The sequence below is a fragment of the Cyprinus carpio genome, chromosome B12 (genome assembly GCF_018340385.1).
Source record: "Cyprinus carpio isolate SPL01 chromosome B12, ASM1834038v1, whole genome shotgun sequence".
NCBI lineage: Eukaryota > Metazoa > Chordata > Actinopteri > Cypriniformes > Cyprinidae > Cyprinus > Cyprinus carpio.
Genome location: NC_056608.1, coordinates 11,061,192 through 11,076,452, shown reverse-complemented (window position 1 = coordinate 11,076,452; position 15,261 = coordinate 11,061,192). Strand labels below are relative to the sequence as shown.

The window sequence follows — 15,261 nt, the reverse complement described above, 5'->3', positions numbered from 1 at the left end:
CAAAAGTCGTAGTTAATAGTTAGTTAGACTAATAGTGAGAATTGCACCTTAAAATAAAGTGTGACTATATTACAGGGGTGCCCAGTAACCTTCCTGAAAAGTTCAAACACATCATAACCAAAAAAATCCTGTTCCTGAAGATGAACCTGCCTGAAAAGTTCAAACACATCTGAACCAACAAATTCAGAGCTTCAGGGGAACTTGATAATTACATACAGGTGTGTTTGATCAGGGTTGGAACTCTTTAGATGGGCTATAAATCTCCAGAAATCGGTTTGAGTACCCCTGGCTTAATTGTACAGTGGATTTAATTTGTTTGGTGTCTGAAATTTAAAAAAAAAAAAAAATCTTGCATTTAGACATTTTTTTGATATGGTTTAAACGTTCTTTCTTTGTTCTATATTGTGGAAAGTCACAATACTTTATAACACAGACTAATAATATAAATGCATGAAATAGAGTAAACTGTATAGTACAGCCTGAGGCAAAACATACTATTTTATGTAAAACATTATCAAAAGACAATTTACTGACATCTACTGGAAAAAAGAAAAGAAAAACGGGTTGGTCATGTTTATAACAGAGTACAATAATTCACAGTTTAAATGCAATATATGCTGTTAGGATAGACGTGAAATATTCAGATTGTTTAAAAGTAATGAAGTCATCAAGAATTGAGAGGTTTTGGCATGCTGAGGGGCTCCAATATCATTTCAGTATAACTCGTATTTTCCCATCTCCAAGCAGAAGCCTGTTAAAACAATAAAGTAACAGTCTGCTGTAAAAATAATTTCTTAAAATGGAAGTCCTAAAAAAGGAATGGCAGATTTGATATCAAGGCCAACTGACCTCACAAGAGCAGCAGCCACCAGACCTCCCCCAATCGGGCCGACCCAGTAAACCCAATGATAAGTCCAGTAGTTAGCCATCAACGCAGGTCCAAAAGCTCTTGCAGGATTCAAACAGGTGCCAGAAATATCTCCTCTTTTAAATAAAAAAAAAATAAATTCACATTTTTTTTTTCAGACAGACAAAACTGATAACAAAGCAGACATTACATAAACATACGTAACATTTCTCAAGCTACAAATGCCTGTTATTAAGACTCACCCTGCCAGAACATTGACAATAACAGTGCAGCCCACCATGAAGGGCACCATGGGGCTTTTACTCTTTCCATTGACGGCTCCCAGCAGCACTACCATAGTTACTAGACACGTCATGGCCATTTCAGCAAACACAACCTTCCCCAGCTGCTCCTCAGATTTAAGAATAGTAAAGGCCGCTCCGGTAGCATTCACATAATTCTCGTGTGATGTCATAACTCAAAATACATTTGTCTGTTGAGTAGTGTTTGGGGTTGTGGGAAATATTCATATTATTTTCTATTTATGTAATAAGTGCAGTCTTGTTCACACCTTTGACATTGCAGCTCCCAGCACACCTCCAATAATCTGACTGATAAGGTAGGGAACAACCATCGTCAGCTGAATTCCACCACATAACCAGATAGCGATGGTGAATGGAGGGTTAAAATGTGATCCACTGCCGAGAGAGAGAAAAAACATTCAGGTTAGACGGAGAAATGGATTCAGAAAATCACTTTTAGCACTCAAAATTGATTAACAAACCCAAAAATGACAAAATAAACAAAATTATTGAAACATTTATTGAAGAAATCTTTGGCCCATAAATAATTAAAGTATGGGCATCCTTTGTTTAGCAATACATAGAAATATATATATATAAGAAATCTTTGGCCCATAAATAATTAAAACTTATTGTTTTTTTTAAAAGTAAAGCAATACATAGAAATATATATATATAATATAGTGATTATGTGTATGTGTGTGTGTATGTTATGTATATATATCATATGATATATATATAGATATATATATATATATATATATATATAGATATATATATATATATATATATATATATATATAAAATCTTACCTGATTTCTGCCATACAGGCCACCAGCACAGCCACTGCCAATCCATGCACAAGCGCTGGCTGTAATCGTCCCGCTGCCTCCACATTTTCAATGACAGACACACAGCCGATAAAGACAAAAAAAGTGGTGCCCACCAGCTCAGCAACACATGGCTGGATTATTCTCTCGTACTTGCCCAGAGGTTTGGGTTTGTTCTTCTTCAGCAAGGTTCCCTACATCCCCTCAATCCCCAGACACTCTGCACCATCCAGTGCACTGAGTAACTCAGTGAACTTAGCAAACTCAATGAACTATTAGCAAACAGAATCACAACAAAAAACATATCTCCAACACAAAAAATTCTTTTATCCCTGAAAGGTCTGATATACTATCGTAGGATTATATATGGATGATGCAGCATCAACATACTGTCAAGTTTTAGGAGACAATGAAAAGATTTGGTGAGAACAATAAGGTATCCAAGTTTAATTACAGACATTTTCAGGTTGGAGTTAAATTAGTGCATACCTGTTCCCTTATCAGATGTAAGGTGCTTCACATTTGCACAGTATTGTTTTCACTATTATCTCTGTGTTATTGATTTGCTTGTCAAGTGTGTGATAACTCACAGACCTTGGGTGTAAATGTTATCAACCCATATGGCATTATAAAACAATGCATTGATGCTCCAAGGTGAACTTTGAGCTGCAGTGTGATATATTAATATATGTTGATGGAGGTATTACAAATACTATTAATATGTTCAGGGGGTCATAGATAAAGGGGATAAAAAGAAAGAAAGAAACCTAAAAATCTTCTTTCAGAAGAGAGATCATGATTTGGTAAAAAAAAAAAAAAAATTCTGTGAAAAAAAAATCTGTGCTCAATATACAGAAAAAATAATATTAATAAGACTATCAAAGATCATGACTTGATTTCTAAATAAAAATAATATTAATAAGACTATCAATTGTAATAATTATATGCATGTGTGTGTATATGTATATATATACATATATATATATATGTATATATATGGTGTGTATATATATATATATATATAGATATATATATATATAATATATATATATATATATATATATATTATCTACATATATATATATACTATATATATATATATATTATATATATATATATAGGATATATATAATATGGATGTATAAAAATAGAAATCCATTCAGAGATATCTATTCATATATATAGATATATATATATATATATATATACAGTATGTGTGTGGTGCTCTTATGTATTATGTTTATTTACTCATTGTGTGTGTGTGTGTGTGTGTGTGTGTAATTACTACTATTGATATTCTTATTAATATATATATATTTTTTTTTTAGAAATCAAATCATGATCTCTCTTATGTATTATGTTTATTTACTCATGTATGTTTTTTATGTTAACATGCTTTAAAAAATCTAATCAAACCATTGTCCATGAATAAAATAAAATAAAATAGTTTTAGGTTCATTTTATGATATGCTAAGTGAAGAAATACATGCAGGCAATTTCTAACAAAAGACAGTTTATTAACAGAAAACATCAGAATACATTATGGCAGGCTGTAAAAACTAAAACAACAAATACATTTGGCAAAGAGACAATAAAGCATCAGAATACGGGAAGGTTTAGAATACTGCACTAATATAAATGTTTGACAATATCATACAATGCTTTACAAGTTATCTTGACTTTAAAAAGCTGGCAACATGAGATCCTCTGAGGACCCCCCTCCATCACTTGAAAATAACACGAATCTTCTTGTCTCCCATTACCAACCTAGAACATAAAATGCAAATGTCAGATACTTATAGATACTCAAATACTTATACTTACATATTACATATCAGGATTGAAAGTTTCAAATACAAAAACTGTTGTGTAAAACACAAATGAACCTTGAATTCTTATTTAAATCTGATCAGATTCAAAGTCAACTATCTTTAACACACTCAATGACTTCACACTCTTTCTAAATGAAGAAAAACACTCAATGTGCAATGTAAAAGTGAGCAGCAGGAATACCTCACAAGACTGACAGTGACCAGAGCACCAGTCAAAGGTCCAACCCAATATATCCAGTGGTACTCCCAGTGACCGGACACTATTGCTGGCCCAAAGGCCCGTGCTGGATTCATACATGCTCCTGAAATTCCACCCCTGTTGAACACGGAAGACAAAATCAGTGAAATCACTGAAGACTGAGAGGTTGGAAGACTGGCTTTAAAAAGTGACCCCAATACAGCACATTAGCACATTTTATTGTTAGGAACCATTATTTCCTATTGCCATTATTGTTCTAAGGCTGTTTAATGTTTTTGTTTCCTGTAACATATCCTGTGATTTTCAGTTCATTTGGTGTCCATGTTCATTAAAGACACCTCTGTCTCCACATTAAAACAAGTGAGAAAATGTTTTGATTGAGACAGGCTGTCAAATAAATCATATAGATGTGTTTATAAACAAAAAAATTTGTTCTACTTTTTCCACTCTATTAAGCTGCTTTGAATTCAAATGTTTCCTGTATAATAAACATCCATGTTTACATAAATAAATTAAACATCCATGTTTACAGCTGTTACAGCAGTGAACTTGTAGTGCACACCCATCTACAGTATCTACAGTACCTCTTGTACTGTATAGTAATATTATATCAAAGTTGGAAACTCAAAAAGATGTTTAAACATGATGCTAAACAGTGGTTCCAGTCATTCCTATATTTACTTTTTTTTTTTTTACTATTTTTTTTATATTTAACACAAATGCTCTTTATGACTGCAAAACAGAAGACTAAATCTTATTTAAAATATACTGTAGCACAGTATTCTGCACAATAGGCTATATCATTTATTTTTGCATGAAATATTAGCTTCCTACCCAGCCAAAATATTTGCAGTCACAGTGAGTCCAATACAGAAAGGAGCCAGTTGACTTCGGGTCCTTCCGTTCACGGCACCCATGCTGACAACCATAGTCAAGAAGAGCGTCATAATCATCTCTGCCACAGTCGCAGAGCCAGTGCCATGAGAGGTTTGAACAGCAGAAAACGCTGCTCCTGTTGCATTTGCAAATGCTTCATTTGTAGTGACAGCCTAAAGAAAAAAAAAAGATACATAATAAAACTATTGAATCAAGGGAAAGTTTTATCGTCAGTGTTAATGATTGAACTTTCAGTAATCTGCGGATTAAGGCTTTATCATGTCAAGTCACAAATATTAACAGAGAAGCTTAGACACGTACTTTGGCAAGGCTGGCAGCAATCACTCCACCTAACATTTGTGAGAGCACGTATGGCACCAGAAGCATCAGTTCCATTCCTCCGATGAGGTAAACACACACAGACACAGCTGGATTGAAGTGACCACCACTGGAAAACAGGATCAGATAGAGAAATCAAATGTAAGCCATCAAGCATAAATGATACAGTTTTGGTTCAGAATGAATGGCTACGTTTTATTTTCTCCAATAAAACAGGTTAAAAACTTTAATACATTTAAAAATAATAATACAAAATATAAAATAGAAGAAAATCGTACAAGAAAATATTAAATACTTTTAAATTTAAATTAATCAGATATTTTGAGTAAATGCAAAATAAATGTCTTTCACATTTTTTTTTTATTATTTTTTCAATATTCTATTTCTAATATTATAAATATACTAAACTTATTTAAATATTCTAAACATTGTTTAATATTGAAATACATTATTTTAATGTCATTTGCTAAATCAAGCACACAGAACATAAGGCAGTTACCTGATTTCTCCAAAAATGGCAATTGCTATAGCCAGTGCTAGTCCATGTGCCAGGGCAGGCTGGATGCTCCCGCTGATGCCCATGTTGCCCATCACCGACACACAGCCCACGAACATGAAGAGAGTGGAGCCCAGGACCTCGGCCAGGCACGGCTGAATGTAGTGCTCATAGAAGGACAGCTTCTTAGGCTGATTCTGATGGGCATCCCCTCCATCGCCAGTGGCTACTGTAAAGAGCTCTGACTTGGACTCCGCTGAGGTCATCTTGCCTGTGTGGAACTTCAGGTGATCTGTGCTCACACGCTGCGGCTTCTTACTGATAAAGGTGGACAGAGGATGGGGTGGAGTGGTGGTAAGGCGGGCCAATAGTCTCCCCCGTCATCACTCTTGGTGGCTTGGGAAAAACTTTACAATTCCAGCAGTGGAGAGCATTGTTTGGGGGGTGACAGCTTCAGGATATAGCTTATCATCTATCAGTATGCTATTACACAACTGAGGACAATAAAAACATGCATAACCAACTCTCATGTCACTCAAGGTCTGCTCGCCTGTCTTATGCAACTGGATTGATCTGAGTTAATGCAGTTTGCAAACTTGACAAATTTAATGGCATATTATAGATCGCGCTACAGTTCAGCATGGCCTGCAGCAGATCATCTGCATCAATACTCTATTCGCTCTCACTCTCATGCATTAAACCAGGGTTCCTGTGGCAGTAAATAACAGCACAAGGTCGGTTTGGGTTCATGTTTCTCTTCAGGGGGTCACTGACAAAAATGAATACAGAGAAAGCCTGCAGGACGCCTGGCGTTGATGGCTAAAGAGGAAACGTTTCCTTTTTTTGTGTCTTTTAATCGCCTTTTGTTTTCTAAAACTACTTCCTCGTGATTATTTGTGACGTTGAAAAAACACTTACTTTACGGTTCAAAAGTTTAGGCTCGTAAGTTTTTTTATGTTTTTGAAAGAAGTCTCTAATGCTCACCAAAGCTGCATTTATCTGATTTACCAGTTAAAAACTTTTTGTTTTTTATTTTAAGATTTGATTTTAAAATGTCATTCATTCCTGTGACAGCAAAGCTGAATTTTAGCAGCCATTACTCCAGTCTTCAGTGTCACATGATTTAGAAATAATTCTGATATGCAGATTTTTTTGTTTGTTTGTTTGTTTGTTTAACCCCTTAAATGTCACTCACATTTTTGAACATAGACATGAAAGTGCATGATCCAAACTTAAATTTTTATCATTCATGAATGAAAACATTTTGTAACATGATTTTGATGTACCATTTCCATGGTAATGCAATGTCTGATTTTAAAATGGTTTTCAAAAGATGAATTTTGAGATTTTAAGTTTTCAATTGATATATAATTTCTGATGATTTCTAAAGTGTGATAAAGAAAAAGGCAATGAAGACGAAATTTTTTTAACAAAGGTCAAAACTCCTGTTATTATGATGTAGATTTTTGAGGTGCACTCTTGTCATAAATTAATCTATTACTTTTCCTACATAATTTTTTAACAAAAAACTGTGGTAAAATATCTATTTAGGAGTCTTAGACCTTTCCAACAATATAAGAGGATGATTAGATTAGGATTTAATTGTAAAATAGTGAAGTAAACTCACAGAGAGGACGGGTGACAGTTAAGAGGTTAAGAAACATTTTGCGTTATTATCAATGTTGAAAACAATTGTCCTGCTTAATATTCTCAATGAGGATTCTTTGATGAAAGATCAATATAACAGCATACATTTAAAATAGAAATCTTTTATAACATTATGAATGTCTTTACAGCCATCAGTGATCAATGTAATGTGTCCTTGTTTAATAAAAGTATTAATTTCCTTTATAAGGTACTATGAAAAAAAAAGTGTTGAATGCTACTATATAGTCAAAAAGAAAACCCATGACACAAACTTATGACTTTTGTTATTGTTGTTTTTTAATTCTATACCTATTATTATCAACCAACATAATAACTACATTATAATCAGGAAAAAATTAATTGAGGGCTGCTTATGACAAATTTATGTGGTTTGACAAGGGCATCTCTCTCCCCAGGATCTTAATTCTGTAATTTTTTTACAATGTAGATTGTGTAAAATGGTTTTGAATCAAAGTGCAACAATAAAATCATGCACTTAACCATCATTTTATACACTGAAATGTCTTTATTCATCATCACCGTTCATGAATATTCAGTGCTTTTACAAAAAAACATTACTATTCATATAGCTAACAAAAATTGTTTAACAACAGCTATGCTATACATTTGTAAAACATGCCTGAATTAATATGGCACTTTAGTGAGACACGTCAGTCACATGGGAGACAGAAGAAGAGACAAGTAAAACAGAAGAAAAGACGCTGATGCCAGTAGTCTCCATTTTTATTGTGCTCAAAAATGGAAATAAAGATATAAATGACTTCCCCTTCCTGTCCTCTGAAAAGCGCCAAGAACAAGAAGAGCGTCCTGTCCACTCTTGGTGATGTCGGTTCAAATGAAACATTTACAACCAAGTCCCTATTGACATTTAAAACCCGATTTGCGAGAGGCCTGAAAAGAGAAGTTGTGTGTTAGTTACAGGTGACGTCAAACGATCCATGAAACTCTAGAATGCAGTTAAGTGGTTCAAATGGAAGCCTCACCTAGACTGAGCTTATCTTTTACAGCCCAGCAGATGCAGTAGTGTTGGAGAAGCTGGTGGAGAAGTTCCTTTTCATCTAAAAATTCGAGACGCTCAATTCTGTGATTGTAAAACAAAGAGCGTCATTGTAGAGATTGTGATCTCAAACTTTCCCGGCACAGGTTGACAGTTATAAATATACGCTTGATTACAACTGTACTTGAGTGTTGGCTTGTGTACCTAGCTACATCTTCCCAAGGAAGCATGCTGTAGACCGTCATCATGTCCAGTGCGTTTACACTTTCCCAGCCTGCTGACAGAAAGCGCTCCTTCTGTGGAAACACACATCATGAACTAAAACCATTAAAAACAGTTTATTTTCATTGCTTGAAACACGTTACTGAAATAAAATCTGATATAAAAAATACTTTATTTTAGCTAATTGCCAAGGCAACATTTATAACTCAAAGTATTAAAATAACTGAAACTTAAACTATACAGAAATATAAAAAATTAAAAGGACAAAACACAACAGAATGCTGTAAATTTAAATTTAAATGAAAACAGAAAACATTCAAATAGGATTTAACTACAAGAGATCTAATAACACATTAGCATCATAAACACCACATTTTCAATCTCAAATGAATTCCAAACATTAATAAATTTATATTAGTATATTAATGAAACTAAAAACAACACACTATCATTCACATTTCACACATTTTATACACACAGCGCATTACAAATTTCAAGCCATGTTGACTAGATATTTTGAGGCGTCTACAAATGACTAAAACGTCAAAATGAAAATGAAAACCGAAAATATTAAATTAGTTCTGAACTATTTTAAGATATTCATACATTTGCATTAGTATATTAAGGAAACTAAAATGACACACTATCATAATAAACACTTCAAATTTTTGATCTGAATACATATATCAAGCCATGTTGACCAGATATTCTTAGGCGTCTACAAATGACAAACTTTCAAATGAAAATAAAAAACAGAAAATAATAAAGTATGAACTAGTTCAAAATATAAATACATATATATTAGTATAATAATGAAACTAAAATAACATACAATCATCATAAACACTACTACATTTTCAATCTGAATGCAAACTGATCAGACCATGCCATGTTGAGCGGATACCCTAAGGTCATCGTGGTGGTAGAAAATTATTAAATCTTTAACATTAAAATGTTAAAATAAGATAAGACTCACAATACATTAATGAAAACTGAAATAACATACTATCATCATAAACACTACCACATTTTCAATCTATGTTGACCAGATATTCTAGGGTGTCTACAGAAGGTCACCATGCTGGTGTTAACCTTGAGAGACTTGTGCTGGTGAGACTTAAGTCTTGGCGTTGGTCGGATAAACAATGCCTTGTGCTTAACTGCTCTGTTTCCTGAGTCTTGATCACCCATTGTATTTTGAGCAGGAAAACAACTTTGAATTCCAAGCACTACCCAGTCTAATGTTTTAATTGTACATAGAAAGACACCATCTTACTGAATGGAGTAGAACAATCGACAATCACACAATATGACAGCAGTACAATATCACTGAAGTACATTATAAATGAAGTTGCTAGTCCTAAGTGTAAAATGTCGTACTTGAGAGTCCAGAGACTGACACACATCCACCCCAGCCAGATTACACTGCCGTCTCTGCAGATTCTCAATCATGATCTGCCCGAAGCGATCATTCATGTTCACCTGAAAAGATCTGGACAGTTAGAAGTGCAGACAGGAATTTTTAAATGACTGTAGCAATGAAGCCGTTTAACATAATGAACTCACCTGTTCGTAGTTAATGAACATGGCTGTGGGGAAGGTGTCTGCAACCCAGTTCAGCAGTTTGGAGGACTTCTCAGGGGTCATGTACACCAGTACACACTCGGACAGAAACAGAGTGGGCAACCTGGGTGGAGAGAAGCAGGAATACACGGATAAAGGAATGTTAAGCAGTTCATATCTATGGTGGGGAAGTGTTTCTTTACAACACCCATCCTATGATTAAGCTTCCTCTAGATCAGTGGTTCCCAACCACGTTCCTGGAGGCCCCCCAACACTGCACATTTTGCATCTCTCCTTTGTCTGACACATTAAATTCAGGTCTTGGAGTCTCTACTAATGAGCTGAGGATCTGAATCAGGTGTGTCTGATTAAGGTGACATGGAAAACATACAGTGTTGGAGGGCCTCCAGGAATGTGGTTGGGAACCACTGCTCTAGATAAATGTAACTATGAATTATGATTAACAATTTTTTTAAACCGATAACATATTCATAACTAAAACTAAAGCACTAAAGCGTTGGGTACCATGAACTAAAAATGAACAGCAGTACTTTTTATAGCATTTAGGTTAATATCAATTTATGTATAAATTAACATTATTTAATGCATAATAAACAAACTGGAGTTAATGAATAATAGTATATTTTCAATTAACACTACCTACACCATCAAAAGTTTGGGGTCAGTACAGTTTGTTCTTTTGAACTTCCTCTTCATCAAACTGTTGTCAAAAATGCATCACGGTTTCCTTGAAAATATTAAGCAGCATGGCTGTTTTCAACTTTGACAAAAATGTTTCTTTGGCACAGAATCAGCACATTAGAATGATTTCTGAAAGATCATGTGACCTTTAATAATGGCTGGTGAAAATTCAGCTTTGTCATAATAGGAATGAGTTACATTTTAAAATGTATTCAATTACTACAATGTTATTATTTTAAATTGTAATAATATTTCATAATATTATGGTTTTCACTATTTTTTATCAAATAAATGCAAACTTGGTAAGCACAAGAGACTTATTTCAAAAACATCAGAAAACTCTTAATTTGTATTGTATATTAATAAATACTGAAAAAAGTTTATTGTTAGTTTATTATACCTAATGCATTAACTAAATTGAATCTTGTTACCAAATCATGTTTCCTGTATAAAAAAAAAAAAAAAGAAAAAAAAAAAAGAGAGGTCTTTTCTGGAATAATTTTTTTCCTAGTGAGAACATCACATTTTGTTCCGCTCATGCATTAAAGCAAAACAAGAATCATTACGGTAATACCTATAAGTACATAGCAGGAAATCACGCTTTTGGAAGAGTGGTTTGCGTGCTATGACAATAGATTTTCCAGATTTTTTTTACTCAGCATCTGAGACACTAATGGGATTTGCAGACAAGCTGGCAAACATCAAGACGCCACGTTAGGGTGGACTAAACAGGAAGTTGCAAAAAAAAAAAAAAAAAAAAAAACTCAAGGTGAGAGACCTTGGAAATGATGCCATTGATGTCATACACCTTCTAGAACGGTAGCTTCCTTCGGGTCTCATCAGTTCCCATCAAAGAAAATGTGCACTTATTGACGCATCTGAGGAAACTCTAAATGCTCCCGAGTGTACTATTGTTGTCAGGGGCATCAGCAGAGATGCACGAAAACAAAACAACAGATGCCTGCGACTCCTATTGGGATGCCAAACAGGATGGATCAACCCTATCTAGGATGCACAGAATCGTGAAGTTAACGTTCTAGTACATCATGTTTAATCTCAAAAACCTATTGTCCTGATACACAACCATGCATTTCAGTCGCAGCATTTTAAAACTAACATGTACCTGAGGCAACAAATTCAACAAGAACCTTTCAGAAGACAAATCTGTTCATCACAATAAAGATAAGAGAGGCTCATCCTGAGGTTGTAAGTGTACTTACTATATAATCTACTCTGATAACCACATAGATAAAACATCACAAAAATTCAGTGCAATAGAAAAACAGAAAAAATGTTGCATTTATATTTAACTTACTCTGGATTTATCTGGAACTTTTTTAGTTTCTCCTCTAAAGCAGGAAGGTCTCTTAGATCAGCACCGATGATACAATATCTGTCCGAGTCCAGGCTGTGACCATCTGTCAAAGAGACAGACAGTTGAACAAGTGAAAGGTTCACGCCACAACAAAGTAAAATGCTCTGTTACATTATAATGTGATTTCAATACCCAGCAGGAGTGAATCAGTGGAGTGGGTCTCAATCAAAGGTTTTGAAAGTGGAGGTTTTGTCCTGTGATTGATAGATAGATAGATAGATAGATAGATAGATAGATAGATAGATAGATAGATAGATAGATAGATAGATAGATAGATAGATAGATAGATAGATAGATAGATAATCATTTACTCAGTTGTTTTATGGAAAACATGATTTTTATCTCATGATCATTATCAGTTATCAGATTTCTATCTTCAAAAGCATTCATGTTTTATCATCACACAACTTGTAGGAAGTACACATAAAAAAAACAAGTTTGACCTTGAATTCTATAACATCCCTCTGTACTATTGTATAGCAATCTTGAAAATATACACATAATAAATATATTACTCAAATAACGTGGACACTTTTTGTGTTAACTTGAGGGGAACTGACTTTACAACACAACTGCAAAAAAAAAAAAACATTGTGGGAAAGGTCTAGTATCATTTGTTTGCAGATGACACTTTGGTATTCTGTTATCTAACGCACTGAGGTTGACCAGATATTCTAGGGTGTTTACAGATAGTATTGTATTGCGTAATTCCCTCTGAACACGGTGTATTTCTATTCTGTCACTTACATACTCTTAAACCGAAGCACTTAAACACATACAAAAATCTTCCTTTTATTTGCATTTCATGTCCGCTCTAGCTTGTTTCCTAATCTAGCTTTCTAATAAACCTGGCATGGTAGACTATGAATATTGTTGGCTCTCTGACAAATTGCTTCTGTTCCTCTGTTGTAAGTCACTTTGAATAAAAAGTGTTTGCTCAATGCAATGTAAACACAGTCTTGTGTATGTTGCACAGCCACACCTACAGCGATTTCCACTGACTGTTGTTATGTAGAAATTAAAAAATTAACGCCCAACCACCCATGACAAAACATCCTCCACACAAGTATAATTCATATGCATAACAGGTATTGAACAGTATTATTTCAGGGGTACTTTAAAATGATAAAATGCACCAAAGCACTAATAAAATTTAATACACTACAAAATAGATGACATATATACAATCCATCCATGCTTTGGAGGGTGGGCATACCGAGACAGAGGGTCCTAGAAACTGCTCATTAGAGACACTGTCTCCCCCTACAGGAATATGCCTAAAAGAACATGCCAAGTATCCAAAATCATTCATTAAAATTTACTGACAATAATAATATTATAACAGTAAAAACGCCTTACTTTACTTGAAACAATCATCTGGAAGTCGACTTCGAAGAACTTTTTTGGCATAATTTTTTCATCATAAAAATTTAAACCAAAAAATCAATAATAAAAAATAACATACTAAACATAATAAAAAAACAATGACAACTAAAACAATACATCTTATTCCTTATTAAAAAGATATATAACTAATATATTTATTATTATTGTCTTCTTTTTGAATATTGAAATAGCTAAATGTGAAAAAAAGAAAAAAAAAAACCTTTAATCTCCAAAAAGTAGTATCCAGTCCTGCCCCAAGATTCACCACCTGACAATCACATTGCGTCTTCTTAAGAAAAGCATCAATAAGAAGATTCATCCCTCTGACACGACCATAATAACCTACAGCACAATTAATAAAACAACAGCGCATTTGATTAAACGCAGCTGCAAACATTGACCAGCAGGGGGAGATATTTAAACACTCGCCTTAAACTTACCTCTGTTGATCTCAGGTGCTTTACGTTCACCTATTTGTCTCACAAAATACTGGGCGTAGAGGTCAGTCCAGTAACCTTTACTGGTAGCAAACCTATAAAACAAAATAAAAAGTTATGTAAAATATTAAATGATTATTATAAGTGTATAACAAATAGTATTACAGCGTTGCTCTTGAACACAATACAATATTTACAATATTTTATAAGTATTATATACAGCTATTCATGTTAGTAACATTGTGCATGACCACGACTGAAATATATTCCCCCCGTTTTGATGATACACAGGATGCTCAATAACACTGCAGTTGAATCTCAAGAGAGAAGAACAGTATTTAGAAACACAGAAAATCATGTTTAATTCTTTTATTTTTGATCACTACGCCGTTCTACCTTTTGCATGTCGATGCATCGTCGCAAGTTGCCCTGACTGCTTCATCAGCAGTGTCAGAATCTGTAAATGGCTGCTTGGATGCCATGGACACTTGTATATATTATTTGAAGAAATGCTGATAAACACTACGTTACATATACATGCTGTATTTGTATGTACACAAATGCTAAATGTTAGCCAAACTGATCGAGTTTCGAAAAACGCCGCAGTATAAGCTTCAATACTTCATTGCCAACAGATTATTTAAATATTTTTTCAAGCACATTTATGTGAATCAATCATACTGATTTTCACAGGCGCAAAACTGGACCAAACGCTTCGTTTGACATGTTTACATCTAGTTCCGCTGACGAAACTTTCCCATAATACATCTCGTGGCAGCGAGGAGACCTTACTGCGCATGACAGTGCTTTTAATTCACATTTATGTGTAACATTCACATTGGTTGATGTGTAGATGTTTACGCTTATGATTCTGCAAATCGTACTCAAATCAAATACTCCGTCGTTTTCTATTATTGTTCACAACAATGTTAAACCCCTGCATCACTCACGTAAATCATAACGGGAAAATGTCCCGTTAGCTACAGATGAGCCTATTAGATATTAGAGATTAACGATTTAAGGACTATAAAAATATATATCACTTAAAACTGCCATTTAGACGCATGCCACATAAAACTAGATAAAGTAACCGCGTTATTATAGATTTGGATTGCTGCAGCTGTCAATGAGTGAAAGTTATATAGAGACAGAGACAAAATTAATTATTTTATTTTATTAGCACTATTTTC

The 15,261-nt window shown here is 34.0% G+C and overlaps 3 protein-coding genes across 3 annotated transcripts; all 3 read right to left on the bottom strand.

The window, feature by feature from the left end:
• Positions 1–480: 480 nt before the first annotated feature.
• aqp8a.2 (aquaporin 8a, tandem duplicate 2) lies at positions 481–2,606 on the bottom strand. The gene is made up of 6 exons (XM_042734719.1): positions 2,574–2,606; positions 1,962–2,173; positions 1,419–1,545; positions 1,111–1,325; positions 850–984; positions 481–751 (listed from the first exon to the last, which is right to left on the bottom strand). The coding sequence occupies exons 1-6, from the start codon at positions 2,604–2,606 to the stop codon at positions 709–711; spliced, it is 765 nt and encodes a 254-aa protein (XP_042590653.1). The 3' UTR covers positions 481–708.
• An 869-nt stretch (positions 2,607–3,475) lies between these two features.
• On the bottom strand, positions 3,476–6,063 carry LOC109099565 (aquaporin-8-like). The gene is made up of 5 exons (XM_042735331.1): positions 5,725–6,063; positions 5,208–5,334; positions 4,845–5,059; positions 3,993–4,127; positions 3,476–3,746 (listed from the first exon to the last, which is right to left on the bottom strand). Exons 1-5 carry the CDS (start codon positions 5,985–5,987, stop codon positions 3,704–3,706), a joined length of 783 nt encoding a protein of 260 aa, XP_042591265.1. The 5' UTR covers positions 5,988–6,063; the 3' UTR covers positions 3,476–3,703.
• A 1,811-nt stretch (positions 6,064–7,874) lies between these two features.
• Positions 7,875–14,834, bottom strand: LOC109106244 (leucine carboxyl methyltransferase 1-like). The gene is made up of 11 exons (XM_042735330.1): positions 14,468–14,834; positions 14,075–14,166; positions 13,853–13,976; positions 13,601–13,668; positions 12,381–12,449; positions 12,189–12,291; positions 10,175–10,295; positions 9,989–10,090; positions 8,591–8,682; positions 8,373–8,470; positions 7,875–8,280 (listed from the first exon to the last, which is right to left on the bottom strand). The coding sequence occupies exons 1-11, from the start codon at positions 14,551–14,553 to the stop codon at positions 8,258–8,260; spliced, it is 978 nt and encodes a 325-aa protein (XP_042591264.1). The 5' UTR covers positions 14,554–14,834; the 3' UTR covers positions 7,875–8,257.
• Positions 14,835–15,261: the final 427 nt, after the last annotated feature.

Bases quoted from the DNA above. Each gene is read 5' to 3' on its own strand.
- aqp8a.2 (XM_042734719.1), bottom strand. From the start codon at position 2,606: ATGCCATATGGGTTGATAACATTTACACCCAAG. The intron at 1,546-1,961 runs GTAAGATTTTAT...CTCTCTCGGCAG, and splicing joins GCCTGTATGGCAGAAATCAG to TGGATCACATTTTAACCCTC. The intron at 752-849 runs GTCAGTTGGCCT...TTGTTTTAACAG, and splicing joins GTGGCTGCTGCTCTTGTGAG to GCTTCTGCTTGGAGATGGGA.
- LOC109099565 (XM_042735331.1), bottom strand. From the start codon at position 5,987: ATGACCTCAGCGGAGTCCAAGTCAGAGCTCTTTACAGTAGCCACTGGC. The intron at 5,060-5,207 runs GTACGTGTCTAA...TTTTTTCTTTAG, and splicing joins TTGCTGCCAGCCTTGCCAAA to GCTGTCACTACAAATGAAGC. The intron at 4,128-4,844 runs GTAGGAAGCTAA...CGTGTTCAACAG, and splicing joins ACTGCAAATATTTTGGCTGG to GGGTGGAATTTCAGGAGCAT.
- LOC109106244 (XM_042735330.1), bottom strand. From the start codon at position 14,553: ATGGCATCCAAGCAGCCATTTACAGATTCTGACACTGCTGATGAAGCA. The intron at 12,292-12,380 runs GTATTGAAATCA...TCTCTTTGACAG, and splicing joins CACTGATTCACTCCTGCTGG to ATGGTCACAGCCTGGACTCG. The intron at 8,281-8,372 runs GTGAGGCTTCCA...TTCTCTTTTCAG, and splicing joins AAAAGATAAGCTCAGTCTAG to GCCTCTCGCAAATCGGGTTT.